At 44.2% G+C, this 13,323-nt stretch overlaps 1 protein-coding gene across 2 annotated transcripts in view; it reads left to right on the plus strand.

The window, feature by feature from the left end:
- Positions 1-12,634, plus strand: part of MMEL1 (membrane metalloendopeptidase like 1) — a 38,971-nt gene extending 26,337 nt beyond the window's left edge. For both annotated transcript variants that reach the window (XM_063353600.1, XM_063353599.1), the window contains 7 exons: positions 1,549-1,607; positions 3,712-3,831; positions 4,927-5,060; positions 5,617-5,682; positions 7,944-8,039; positions 8,968-9,044; positions 9,466-12,634. In XM_063353600.1, the coding sequence (XP_063209670.1) occupies positions 1,549-1,607; positions 3,712-3,831; positions 4,927-5,060; positions 5,617-5,682; positions 7,944-8,039; positions 8,968-9,044; positions 9,466-9,565 (652 nt within the window). In that variant the 3' untranslated portion in view covers positions 9,566-12,634. The remainder of the gene's footprint in view (positions 1-1,548; positions 1,608-3,711; positions 3,832-4,926; positions 5,061-5,616; positions 5,683-7,943; positions 8,040-8,967; positions 9,045-9,465) is intronic.
- The last annotated feature ends 689 nt before the right edge of the window (positions 12,635-13,323 follow it).

The raw sequence follows: 13,323 nt of genomic DNA on the forward strand, positions 1-13,323 counted from the left end.
CAAGATCTAATTTATGTCCATTCCCAGCCAATTACTTCGCACCGCACCTAGTAAAGTATAAATGTACTTTTCAGGAGCTTCCTGTCATAGGCACAGGTTTGGCTGCTTCCTGATCCCTTCTTTGACTCCTTGAATGCATCCTGCGCAAGTCTCAGGTCTGAGCCTGCATTGCCTGAGCTGATACCTCACATTCTCTGCTCGTAGGCAAATCCTCAGCTAGTGCTAGTCTTAAAAAAAAAAAACCACACACACAAATAAGAGTAGCATGTTCATAAATTGTTAGCTAACCGCTCCAAGGTGAGCGGTTGGCAGCACTAACCAGTAAGAAGCATTAGTTCACCACATCACCAGGACAACCCCTCCAGTCCTTCATGTGCAGTTGCGTTCCTGCCAAGTCCGTGACACGGATATGTCCCAGAAGCCCTGGCTTGCACGTTCAGCAACAAATGCCTTGGAATATGACCTGATTTCCAGAGCTATGAGCTAGACAATCTGAACTTTAAGTAGTCCGGTTAGCTGTAAAGGAGAGTATATAAAACATATATATAGTATATAAAAAAAGTGTATGTTGCTGATACTAGTTCAGTTTCCTGGCAATATCAGCACAACCCATTTCTACCACTTATTCCTGTCCCCAGGCTGTGATGAGCAGTTCTCTCTATTCTGTTAGTCCAGAATAAGCAGCTTTTCAAAAACTGAAAGATACAGATGTGTGCTGTATTTCTCAAGCAGGAAATTTGCTTCCGTTCTAAAGCAGCCCACAAGCAGTTGTGTCAAAATATAACAGATACTGCAGCTAGGGCATCACAAGATACTGTAAGGACAAGAGATGTGGGAAGAAGAATATCTCAGGCTGATGCTGGTGAATACTTCTCATGAGTTAATGGCTTCAGACTGGTACTGCATGGTTCGCAAGAGCAGGCTGGCTAGGAGTGGTTGTCAGAGGTAGAAGAGAAGGGGAGGAGAAAGAGACATACAGAGAATAAAAAGTTAACCAAGCTATTGGTGAAAGTTTCCAGAAGCGGCCTACTTAAAAATCACTTCTCAAAGTTAACACTCATTATCTATGAAGTATTTCACTCCCGACGCAGACATTTATATATCTGAGTAATTATTCAGTTTTAATTTTTCAAGAGACAAGAAACTTCCAATTTGAGTAACTGCCTTCTGCTGCTCAAAATATCCTCTAAATGCTAATTTCCTTTTGAATGCAAACTATTAACCTCTTCTCAAGATTAGATAGTGTTAAGATGAGCTGGTAAACAGTTACCACATCCCACCCCAATGGGGCTGTTCCACAGTCAAGAGCAACAGCATTTCTTACTGTAACTTGTCATTGTTCAGAGTGAAACGTGTCCATAAATGAGACACCAGTTATTTCCTGGTATTAGTATTTCTTCCCAGCTGTGTCCAATGGCACCCTTCTTCCCTGCTTCAGTCCTGTCCTTATACGCAGCCTGCATTTTTTAAACCATAAAAATTCAATAAAAAGAATGTCTAAAAAAATAAAACGCCGTGACTAACTTTGTGTGCAACATTTATTTTTAGATGGATAATTGGAGCTGCAGTGGTGAATGCATTCTATTCCCCCAATCGGAACCAGATAGGTAGGTTTACAACAATTTTAAACAGCTGCATGGAACTAGTGATTCATTTTTTTGTACAAGGGTGTGCGTCTGCTCTCCAGAGGCAAACCTGCTTGTGCCCCGATGGAAGTCCTGGGCAAGGTAGACAGGCTGTTCTTTCCAAGCAGTCACTTTGTCACTATTCAGCTTCCCTGCCCTTGGCAGGCGCAGTTTGTGATGGGAAGAGCCTTGTGTTTGAAAGCCTGAGACAGTAACTGCTACTACAGCAGTGCCGGCTCAGAGCCCAGAGAACGCTCACGGCGTGTTCTGGGCTGTTTGTCTTTGTGTTTCCACATTCCCGATAAACACACGGGCAGCTCTCCAGTTTGCTGTCTCTACAGGTGGTACTGGAACTGCCTTGGTAAGAGGCAAACCAGACCAAAGAAACCCCCCTCTTCCTACAGAACGTCAGAGCTGTGCCTTTTTGTAGGGTTGCCAGGCTGACCTTTCCTGTTCTTCGCAGGGAAGATCTTCAGCCTTAGGAGGCAGTGAACCCTCCTGGCTCCCTGTACTCCCAGAGCTGGTGCAGGTGCCCAGAAGCCCAGGTTAAGGCTGCAGATGTTGTAGAGGCTTTGCTGAATTCCAAGCACCCCAAACAGCAGAGGAACCAAATAATTTCTATTAAGTGGTGCTTATTAAAATTCCCAGACTACCAAGATCTACTATGCGAGTACTCCAAATACCACAAGAGGGAAAAAGCGTGCCTTTTTTAGGCCAGACAGCAGCTGTGCCCTGCTCACAGGGCAAAGGTCAGAAAACAACCCAACCAACCATCACAAGAGAAAACTTAGATAATTGCAAACCTATCTAAACAAAAATAGTAAAACATACAAAGTACTCATAATTTAGTCTTCTAGCCTTAGCAGCAAGAACCAGGTTCCATTTGCATCGCTCCTGCTTACCTCCATACTGTAGGTTCAAAGAAGCTGCGACCATCCCCAGCCCAAGCAGGAGCCCCTTTAGCCCGCTGCTGCCTCTCCCCTCGGAGCCAGCCTTGGAGCTGAGCTCAGGCTCCCTATTTATCCACCGTGGTTTTATGCTGATCATAATCAGCTGTGAGCCAGCTTCCCAGGCAGGGAACTCGGGTCTTAAAGAACACTGGTTCCTCTGCCACTTTGCCCTTATGAGTAACATGGCAGTAACTGCTTTAAGCAACTTGGAGATGAATACGTGAGCCAAAAGTCCAAGCACAGCTACCCCCAACAGTGTGGGTGTCAGTTAAATCCTCTTTCTTCCTGTCTCTAGTTTGAGGAAAATAGTTTTCCACGGTACTTTCGGTTTCCTCCTCCTGTCTTACTGCAGTGTGTCTTACATACTTCTCCCCAAAAATGTATGGATAAAACCTTCTATGTAGTCAAAAAAGTTCTTTTCTCTAAATGAAATATGTGCTATATCATCTCAATATCTTACTTCTTAGAAAGTATCTTTAGAGTGAATTGCTTGCAGTCTGAGTTCCTCTAGAAGCACGTATGTGTTTCATCTTACGTACGTGGGACGAAGACTAAACCCCATGGATTCTACCTAGCGCTTTTGCCAGCAGAGGGAGGAGGACAGCCCTCCTCTGCCCGCCCCCCGCCCCAGACCAGCATCCAAGGGCACTTGGTGTCCGTAGGAATTACTGCTGTGCACGTGGTACATGCCGAGCACTGGTGGTAATCGGCGTATGATTGCTAACCTTTCTTTAACAAAAATAAAGCAATAAACCATCCATTAATTCCCCTATAAAATGGCTCTAAAACACAAACTGTACCTGTCTCCAAAAGACAGTTACTAAACGTTTTGTTCTCGCCTTCCTGCAGCAAACAGCAGAGACCAAATTAGGCTGAAGTTGAAATGCAAATGATGCTCGGTTCTCAAACAGGGAGATACTGTAGTTGCAGATGTGCTAAATTAAACCTTTATTAACTTGTCATTTTCCATTTCTCAAGAGAGAAACAATTTCACATGAGGAGGCATGATGTTGCTTCTAATCATTGGATATTCTAAATTCCTTCCTGATCCTTAAACCAAGCGAACGATCTGTCTGCAAAGTCTGCAAAACCAGAGGTACCTCACCGGCTCTCCCTCTCTCTTCCCCTCTTTGCAGTTTTTCCTGCCGGGATTCTGCAGCCCCCCTTCTTCAGCAAACACCAGCCACAAGCCCTGAACTTTGGAGGGATCGGGATGGTTATTGGCCATGAAATTACTCATGGGTTTGACGACAATGGTGAGACGATAACGGAGAAAATATGTTCTTTCAGCTGCACTCATTGCACTCTAAGAAATTACAGTTCCACCGCGCGGTGACTGAAGTGTCCCTGCACACGCCAGATGTCGCTATCTGGGAGCGCACTATTCACACTCCGTTAACATTTGGCAGCGAATGTTTCATGACCTTAGCAGGTCACGCAAGAATCAAGCAGATGTTAAAAATAAATTGAGTCAATGACAATTCTCAGGGAAAGCTGTCACTTTTACAGCATCATCAGAGCGGAAACACAATGCAGGCAGATACGCTGCTCCTGAAGTAAAATGAAATCTGTGCACTAAAGTCTCGGGACAGAAGAGCTGTCAGTAGTGTCATGAAATCACGGGAGGCTTTTTTTTTTTTCAAACACGAATGTTTGAAGTAAATGGACTTCATTATCTTTCTAGAATGCTATGTAATTCAGTTTTGGGCCAAACCTCACTTCTGATACAATAAGCCAGTAATTTCTTATACATAGGTTTTCTTCAGTGTGGGTTTTTTGTGTTAATTAAGTTTGTGCAGATTACACACAGGCACACAATGAAGCCTCAGAAATCTAGATCTATAGTGACTAAAAAGCGTGCTGTAGCCAGAGAGCTGAGAACACACACACCGGAACGGCAATTCCAGCTTTCTGCTGCTGCGGCAAAGTAATTAATTCTGTATGAAGCTCAGTTCTGTCACCCGGACACACAGAGTAAGCACCGTAGACACCTCAAAAGTGGTGGTAAGTTCTGTTACACAAAGTCTGCATAATCCAGTTTGAAATAAAACTAGGCCTTAGTGCCTTAGTGAAGTCGGGGCTGCTGGCTGAACGGGAAATCACGGAATAATCAAGAATAGAGACGAAACGATCGCAGTCGATCTTGTCCGTTCCCGTGTGCCAAAGCAGAATCAACTGTGCCAAAAACTTCTTCTGATAAATCTCTGTAGCACAGACCATCTAAATCAGAGGAGGAAAGAGGAGGAAGTGCAGCTCTAACGTTAAAAACAAGCAGTTGCTACACTGGAAGAACAGTTGCCTTAACGTACCCTCACTCAAAACTTTCCTTTTTTTCTTGGATTTTTGTACAGGTAGGAATTTTGATAAAGATGGCAATATGTTTGACTGGTGGAGCAATTTCTCAGCTATGCATTTCAAGGAGCAGTCCCGCTGCATGGTTTATCAGTATGGGAACTACACATGGGAGCTCGCTGGAGGACAAAATGTAAGTAAAACCAGCCGTTTCCACACCGCTGGTTTTTAATACGGAAAGATAATGAATGTAAATGGAGAATCTCTACAGACGATAAGCATAAAACCCCACATGCTACAGGCTAATTGTTCTGGAGATAAGATACAAGGGTTGTTTCTTGTAAATGGGGGATTCTAGTGCAGCCTGGAAAACCAGCACTCTGTGTGTAATTGTGTTAATGGTGAACTGGGCCCCTGTGTGCCAGACCCTGTGAGATGTTTTTTGCAAGGGGGGGTGAAAGTTGGTGTTTGCTTCTGTACTTTGCCAGTCCTGCTGGCATATATTCTGCCCAGCAGCCCATATTCTGTTCAGGTTATATCCGTACGTATTCTCTCTATTCTAACCTACGGCTTTTCTCCTATTAATTTTTTATTTTCACTCCCCTTTCTTTGCCCCAGCACCAAGTCACTGCTTCCTTCTCTTCCAGCCATGGCTGTGGGGCTGTGATGGATGACTGTGCTTCAGCCTGCGGTTCTTAGGCTTGCTAATGTTACCGACTGCGAGTAAATGAATGATTATTCTTTCACAGGTCAGTGGAATAAGCACATTAGGAGAAAATATTGCAGATAATGGAGGAGTCCGACAGGCTTATAAGGTAACTTTCAAATAGACTGTGAGATAACTTTGCCCCTGGGATTCAGCAATGGCGTTACCTATTCTGTCATAAAAAAAATTGGCAATTAACATGTTATTACCATATTCAAAAACTTAAAGCCTCAATTACATCTGGAAGCTGATGCGCCAGTCGATGCAACCACGCTGTAGGATGGCTGGCATTCTTGCACCCGGGAGAAGACACCTCATTCTCCTCCCTGTGCTTTGATGTGCTGCAGCGCTTGATGCTGCATCCGTCTGTCTCAGGGAAACAAGGGCAACATTCATAAACGGGCACAGGATTAGCCAGGTACGGAGGTGCAACGCCCTCCATTTTATAAAGCCCTTAATCTGAAAATGGCAGCTGAGACTTCAAACAGCTCGTCACATGGCAACAGAGCACTAATTTCTTGGCAACACAGTTTGGTGATATTATGAAGCAGAGCAACTGTTTTTTCCAAGTTTATTTCTCTCACGCTTTTCATCTTTGATCTCAGAAGTGACACGTCTGGTAGGACATGAAAAGAATAAATGGAAATACCATCTCTTTCCCAAGAGGGATACAGATCATATCTACTAAATACCCGTCTCTAAAAGCCTAGCTCCTTTTGTTGCTTTCTTTATGTGTTTATAAGCTTTAGGAAGATAACACAGAGAAGTCCCTTCTACCTTGCCGTTATGTATTTTCCATGCAGCGGGAAAGCAGAATAAAAAAGCAGGGATTGATAATCTCAGAACTGCCTCTTTCCAAGGGAAAAGGTTGCTTCAACCACTGTTATTTTCAAAACAAGAGGAACGCACCTGGTATTTCAGAGCACGACCTCCGTGCCATGGTTGAAAAACTGTGTTGTTCAGCGTGGTTTTATCTATTATAAGACTATTGCGTATCACCTTATTTCTCCTGCCCTACCAGGGGAAGTCGGCCTCCAGACTCAGGGGAGTCCAGTATCTTTAATCCTTCAGATTTACAAACCACCATTATAAATAGGAGCACAGCACTTCTCAGCACAGAGGCTCTTTCCATGCGGAGCTCAGGTGTGAGCATGGAACGTTCTTTTCTACAAATAATCCTAACAGACGTCGTGGTAAAACTTCTTATCTCCGGTGTTTTGAATATGGCAACAGTTAAGGGTGTTTACAGAAGAACATCCTGAATTTTCAGAAATCTAAGCTGACAATTCTGACTCCGAGGGATTCCATTAAAATTAATTACTTCGTTAAGGTGAATATGTACTTGGTTCTAAAAGCTATTACAAATGTGGACGAGTAGCGTGGTATGACATGAAGCGCCTGCACGCGGAATCCTCTGTTCCGTGGTGCTGGCTGTATTTTCACGCTCAGCTCTGCCTCTCACGTTTCCTGTGCTTTGGGACTATCTCGGCACCCGAGAGGAGAAGGGAATAGAACATTTGAAATTAAGCAGCATGAGGACACATTAACTTGTCTCCATTATGTCAATAGACCTAAAAAAAGAAAATTGGCCAATTAATGTGTAACAATAACAGGTAATGGATTTAACATTGAGCAAGGTTATTATCTGCTATTTTATGAGCAGTTACCTGAAGAGAGAAAAATCATCACCATAGAACTGTGGAGAAGACTTAACACTTTATTTCCAGATACAAATTCCTGTAGAAAAAGTCAGCGGAAGCTGATGATTTTACTTCAAACTGCAGCCGCGGGCACTCAGTCTCCGTAGCGTTACTGATTTAATCTCCACCGCCAGCTGCACGGAACCGCGCTGTTGGCAGCCACGCTGCGCCACAAGAGCAGACCGACGGCCCATGGGGCAGCGGCACCCCTTTGCCTGAACCAGCGTCTGCCACCTTGCTGGAGAAATCCAGAATAGGTCTCCAGGTCGCTCCGTAAGGAACACGCCTGGCCTCTTGCAGTGAAGGTCAACTGGCCAACAGTAACCACCCCTCTAAAACTCCGCTCCCATAACGCTTGGTATTTTTTCCTCTTTTATAGCAGTTTTCCGTTCAGAGATTACTGTACTTAGCAAGTTGAATGCAAATTATCTTTGTGTTTCATTTTTTTAGTAGAAAAGTCAACAGAGTACTTTTAACAGCTTTTTCATAAAACTACCTGTACTATTTGTATTAGAAAGATAAAAACTAAAAAAAATACAGAAGGGAAGACATGCGGGGTTCATTTACATTGTGACTAAAACCTCTCACCCCAAATGACCATTCAAAATACCCGTCATGCTGAAGAGGCCGTTCTGCTGCTTCTCTGAATTGAACCTATCATCATTTCCAGGCCTACTTAAAATGGCTGGAGCGGGAAGGGAAGGAGCCAAAGCTGCCTGGACTGAATCTGTCCCACAAACAGCTTTTCTTCCTCAACTTTGCCCAGGTAAGAACACTCGGATGCAGCCACTGCACGCTGCATGAAAGTCTAAACCAGGTTATCCTAAAGGTTAGAGAGAAAATCAGTCCCAAGCCGCACTTGGCCAGGGACTCACTGTTGACTGCGCTTATCAAAACGACCTCAAGACAGATGTGAAAAAGATGGTTTAGTGATTAAAGAGGTTTCAGTAACTTTTCTGATAGCTCTGCTGAGACCTGCTGGAGTGAGGCTACAGAGAAACAGGGCACCTGCCAACGGAGAGGCACGTCAGACAGCAGCTGACAGGGACAGCTCTGAAGAGCTTGCCATTTCATGTAAACATTGGTGCCACTGACATTTAGGAGAAATCTCCTTTTGCTTTCGATACAGCCAGGGTTTCGTCCGTTTCTTAACAAGTGCTGGAGAAAACGGAATGCCTGCGAAACACCAAGCCAGCAGCCCTGAAACAGGAATACGTATTCAGATCACAGATGTTGCCACAGATTCCACACATTTTCCTCTATACCACTTCGTTACAATGCAGCAATAATGAGTTTGCCGAGTTGAATTTCACCCTTCAGCCTGGGTGAGGAACTCCCTTGCGTTTACACTCCCAGAAACGAAGAGTAGGTCAAATACCTGTCAGCAGCCAGCACACGTAGTGGTGTGCCTCAGACTCTTGGACTTAAGCTCATCTGGTTGAGGAAACACACGGGTGAAATCAAGAGCTAATATATCTGTCCCAAAGCATCAGATCTTGATCTAAGAACTCAATAAAACAAAAACTAATTAGCAAATAATTACATCTCTTCTGCCTCCTCTATAAAACATACTCCAACTGTGTTGTGAAAAATTGGGATGGCTCTTAGGAAAAACTTTGAAAAACAGTGAGAAGGTCCCTAAATTGATATTCCCTTTAATACTGACCCACTAATCATTCATCCTCCTTGTCTAGGTTTGGTGTGGTTCCTACAGACCAGAATACGCGAGCCAGTCAATAAAGACAGATGTTCACAGCCCTCTGAAATACAGGTGGGTTTTACGAACTGATTTACTAATTGGTAACTTCCTTGGTTCGACCCATCGCACCAACGGAGCGCAGAAGGAGGGTGGCTCCTTGCCAGCAGCTGCATTCTAACGGACAAGATAAAGCCAGAATAACTTTGAGGATTTGTCCCGAGGCTTGTAGGACGCTGCTGAAGGTACATTCCTTTACTTGGCCTGGGAAATCTGCCAGTCTACAGAGAACGGACCAGAACCCACTTACTGTGTGCTCTGTTCTAACATTTCCTTTGTCATGTTAGCTATATTGTTCTTGCATAAAGTATTACGTATTCTGGGACGGTAATTGAGTTGTGAGACTAAATCACTTCATGGACACGGCTTTCTGTTTTCCAGAGCAACAATCCCCATGCATCGCATCCGTGTAAATAAGTTCCTTCTCTCTGTTTAGGGTGATGGGATCTTTGCAGAACTTTGAAGCCTTCTCAGAGGTGTTCCACTGCAAAAGCGGCACAGCCATGCACCCTGCGGAGAAATGCAGAGTGTGGTAACCAAAAAGAACGCTGGTGAGGATGACACACGCTCCGGTAACGCAACAAACAGTTCTTGCCAATGATGTGCCTGGTGTTCTCCCATTCAGTCACAGCCAAGGCTAATGGTGCAGCTCCTGTAGTGGGCATCAAGGAAACTACAGCGCTCCAGCTCTCCCAGTTCCACTGGGAAGCTCACTGGTGTCTCAGTGACTGACGGGCCGTGCCGAAAGCCACAGCGTGCTCCAGAAGAGAAACGACTGTTTCAAATGACATCCTGACTGTTATCAAGATACTGCATCAGGGTTACAAAGACTAATTGTTAAATAGAAAACAGAACCAACACACACCTATATATCTATTTTTCAGAAAGGAACAATAATTTTAGTACGTCTTACAACTGCGCCTTCTGAGACTCCGCAGAGCCGTTTGTTTCACTGAACCGGTTGCCAGTATTCTGATTCCGTTTCTGGTGCATTCTTCCCAAATTCAGGTTAGAGGTAGTTCAGACTCCCGTGCTGTCTGTGTCCTTGCCCCTCGCTCACCCGCTGCTGTACGAGATTGCTGTTTGTCTTGAGATGTTGCCAAGTGAGCTCTCTGTTACGATGCCCGTCGGCCGCTAATTCTGCTGCACTCGAGTTCCTCTGCTCCAAAGAACAACCGTAACGTCACCCTCACGTGAGGTATTACTAGATAGAAAAGTCACAGTTCAAGGAGTGCAAATTCTGTTGTTATGGTTAAAATTGCAGGGTCCCTCCCTTCAGAGATATATTTAAAATGATGCTTATTCTTGTAGAAAGTGTATGAAATACTTTTTGCCAAATAGCAAACATGTATCCATGGAAACAATTAAGCTGGTTTTAATCCTGTGCCTTTTCATTTTGCCATAGGCTATTTTTCAGTATTTACACTCGAAAATGTAACAAGTATTAATTTTTAATAAAAAAAAAAAAAATCACGGTAGCCAATTCAGCGAGCATTTTACTGTAGAGAGCTTTGCGTGGCTTTCCTTAGTGAGCATTCCGATATAATGATAATATTTTAAACTGACGACACTTAATAGTGAATTTTAAATACTCTTTCATCAAATGCTGTTCTTTCTAGCACAGAAATCACTGGAAAGCAAGACAGCAACTACTAGCGCTGAGCTTAGGAAGTGCCACATCCCACTGTTCGTGTGCTTCACAGATCTCGTTAGCGCACCGCTAGCAAAAGCTTTGATTATCGAAACAACAGGGAAGGAAACGAAAATCACGTAACAGAAGCAGCTTTGCCAAAGAGATGCGTCGCTGAATTACTCTGGCCATTTGACCTTAAGAGCTGGTAAATCGCTGAGTGAAACCTTCCTGATTTTTGCAGGAATTTTACCTGCAAAAGTGAAATCAGTCTGCCGATAAATCGCCGCTTTTATGGGACCTGAGAATATATAGTTCAATTACATTTTATTTTTACCTTAAAAGTAATCTTGGAAGATAACTTTCTTGGAGAATCAGCGCTACCTCAGGGATTAACCGCTCTTCTACGCCCTTCGCAGTCTGGAGTTGAGCGCAGAAAGGGAGGGTGAGCAGGAGCTGCCTTTAGTTGGAGCTGTGTTTATTTAATCTCTCTTCAAAAGACTAAGAAGAGACTGTTCAGCACCCACCGGGAGAGTTGCCCACTGCAAACAAATATTACGCAGAGCATAGAATTTGGCTTTCAGTGCAGGTAATAATAATAAACAAACTGTTCCACATCTAATTCTTTCTATGCTGCAGCTCCGATGACTATACACAGACCTGGGAAAGGGAACGCAGCCTCAGTTCCCGGTTGGTTTGGGGTTGATTTCAGCTGTGGCTCTTACCTGAGGAGAGCTGCGCTCGACCGCGTTAATTCTAACAAAGATTCTGATTCAAAGCAGATGAAGTGGGAGGAAAGGATGGTTTTTCAGGTGGGAATTGTTGGATTCACATATTTAAGTGCCTGAAAACTTTAGGGCTGACCCACACTAAAACAGCAGCAACAAAGATGAGTAGAAGAGTGCACTAACAAGCTCTGAGAGCCCTTTAAAAAAATACGATATACCAGGATTAAACTCCCCTTTAAGTGACTTAAACTGTCTTAAGGGAAACCCGGGGGTACAGAACCTGGCGTGTACGTGTCCTGCTCACGCCTCCATACAGTTTGAAGGGCTTCAGGCATTAAAACTTCAGGTTCTACTGAGACACGTACTGGGATGTTTATTTCCTGTGAGATCGTCAGACAAGGCCCTGTGTGTTCCTGGCACTTTACCTCAGAGCTGGAATAGTTTAGAATACAAACCCCCACAAATTCACAGTAGTGAATTTTCTACACCTAATTCTGTATTTAATACTTGTCCGTTCTGGTAAGTTCCAGTTCTCGCTGATACTGAAGACCAAAACCCTTTGAAGTCAGACTTAATGACGCTACTAAAACACAACAGCAGCAACTTCATAGAACATCACAGTCAATCATCCACGCGACTTACAGGTCAGCCAAGAGGATACGAGTTAAAGCTAGTTAGGAGGCAACACAGGCTCTGTAAAACACACACCGACAGTCCGTGCTTTAGACGTTAATCAAGGTTCAACTCAAACTATGACTAACCACGAGCTCTCGACTCCATCCAGGACCAGAACCACGTAGTTAAATCAGGGATGTGGGAGCGGCTTGGTGAGAGGCGAGATCCTGATGTGCTAACAGGCTTCGTGCCAATTTTATGGCTTTCTGCCCCACCATCACGAGAGAGGGGAGAGGCCAATCCACCAGCGATGGTGAGAATGACAGAGACCAAGTTCCGCAGAACAACAGTGCTTTAAGGTGTTTGCAACTGGATGTTGAAGACGAGCCTAATTATGTTCCATTCTGGTTTTTGTTCACTTTAAGAGAGTTTTACTCTTGAATTAACCAAACGCTCGTGTCCCATGCGCCTTGTTAAAACTGACTGTCGCACAAACTGGGTTTGTACTTGCTCCTGGATTGAATTATACGTATAACGGGCTAGGGATTTTTTTTTTAATAAATTGCTCTTTATCTGTATGAAAACTGACATGATCCGCAGCCCTCCTTAGTATGAAATGCTGTCCAAGCTCTGTTCCTGCCATTAAGTGCGGTTCACCTTTCTCATCTCATCTAGAACTGATGTTTGTGGAAAGATCGTTTGACTACTGTTTCCTATTGGAAGGATTTTAATTATTTTTAATATTAAATTATTGGTTACAAGACAGTCAAGTGCTCTGATAAATGGGTTTTTGTTATTTAATTATTTGTGTGTGGTGGCAGGCAAAATAAACCATCCTTACCTGCATTTTGTCCATCTTCACTTACTCAGATTTTCCACGCCAGATTGCACGCACGCAGCAAAGCTCACCCAGGTGATAAAAACTTCTCCCCTTGCCCAGCGCGTGTCTTATCGTGGCACTTCCCGTAAGCGAAGTTGGCCAAAGTGCCTTTCTCGCCTCTGTCCTCTCGTGCCTTTAACAGCCGGGCGTTTACAGTGCAACGGACTCTCCAAGAAAAGCGTCCTGGCCTGAGGTGCCTTTAATATTTGTCCCCGAGAGATCACAGCAACAGACACCTGTTTGCGCAGATTGGTCTGAGAAAAGGGAGTTCTCCCCGGCCTCCTCGGGGGAGTCCTGCTCTGCCCTGAACGTACGATTCCTTTTGACACCTTCCGCTCGGACTCATCCTAGCAGTCAGGTCCGGCTCAGCCTGACCATCGCAGATTTCACGCAAGGTCAGGCAGTTTGCCTGCCATCTGAAAGTGTTTTCATTCCAGGGCT

This window comes from Chroicocephalus ridibundus, chromosome 16, assembly GCF_963924245.1.
Source record: "Chroicocephalus ridibundus chromosome 16, bChrRid1.1, whole genome shotgun sequence".
Classification (NCBI taxonomy): domain Eukaryota; kingdom Metazoa; phylum Chordata; class Aves; order Charadriiformes; family Laridae; genus Chroicocephalus; species Chroicocephalus ridibundus.